Here is a 651-nt window from a genome sequence, read left to right on the forward strand (position 1 = left end):
TATATATATATATATGTATGTGTGTGTATATGTTTGTGTGTCTGTGTTGGTCCCCCCTGACTTCACTTCACAACCGATGCTGGTGTGTTTACGTCCCCGTAACGTTGCGGTTCGGCAAAAGAGACCGATAGAATAAGTACTAGGCTTACAAAGAATAAGTCCTGGGGTTCGATTTGCTCGACTAAAGGCGGTACTCCAGCATGGCCACAGTCAAATGACTGAAACAAGTAAAAAAAAACAAAAAAAGAGATATATATACATACCCACATACACACACATTTCTGTGAAATTCTGTTTTCTGCCAGGAAATGCTTTACGAGTGGTCTCTAGGAACAAATTAACTCATATATCGAGGCATTATTGTATATACTTTTAGTCTGGTTGGGAACTCTATAGCTTGCCAAGACAGAGTGAATGTCCTTAAATAATACAGACTCACACATTACTTCTTTTCATAGATTTTTTAATGATTTTTTTGTTCTTTTTTGCCTTTCAGATTGTCCCATGTTTAACAAGAGCTGTGAAAAATGTGTACTATCTGTCAAAGTAAGTTAAAAAGATTTATTTGCCCTTTCTCTTCACTCTCTCTCTCCTACAATTTTGATGTGACTATATATATATATATATATATATATATATATATATATATAT

General features: G+C 34.4%; 1 protein-coding gene across 3 annotated transcripts in view; it reads left to right on the forward strand.

Moving 5' to 3' along the window:
- LOC106871121 (pituitary tumor-transforming gene 1 protein-interacting protein) overlaps positions 1 to 651 on the forward strand; it is a 30,567-nt gene that overhangs the window by 14,852 nt on the left and 15,064 nt on the right. For all 3 annotated transcript variants that reach the window (XR_008266922.1, XM_014917432.2, XM_052977294.1), the window contains exon 3: positions 497 to 546. Coding sequence is in view for 2 of the 3 variants with exons in the window: in XM_014917432.2 (XP_014772918.1) it covers positions 497 to 546 (50 nt within the window). In the remaining variant the exon portion in view is untranslated. The remainder of the gene's footprint in view (positions 1 to 496; positions 547 to 651) is intronic.

The sequence above is a fragment of the Octopus bimaculoides genome, chromosome 27 (genome assembly GCF_001194135.2).
Source record: "Octopus bimaculoides isolate UCB-OBI-ISO-001 chromosome 27, ASM119413v2, whole genome shotgun sequence".
NCBI classification, from domain to species: Eukaryota; Metazoa; Mollusca; class Cephalopoda; order Octopoda; family Octopodidae; genus Octopus; species Octopus bimaculoides.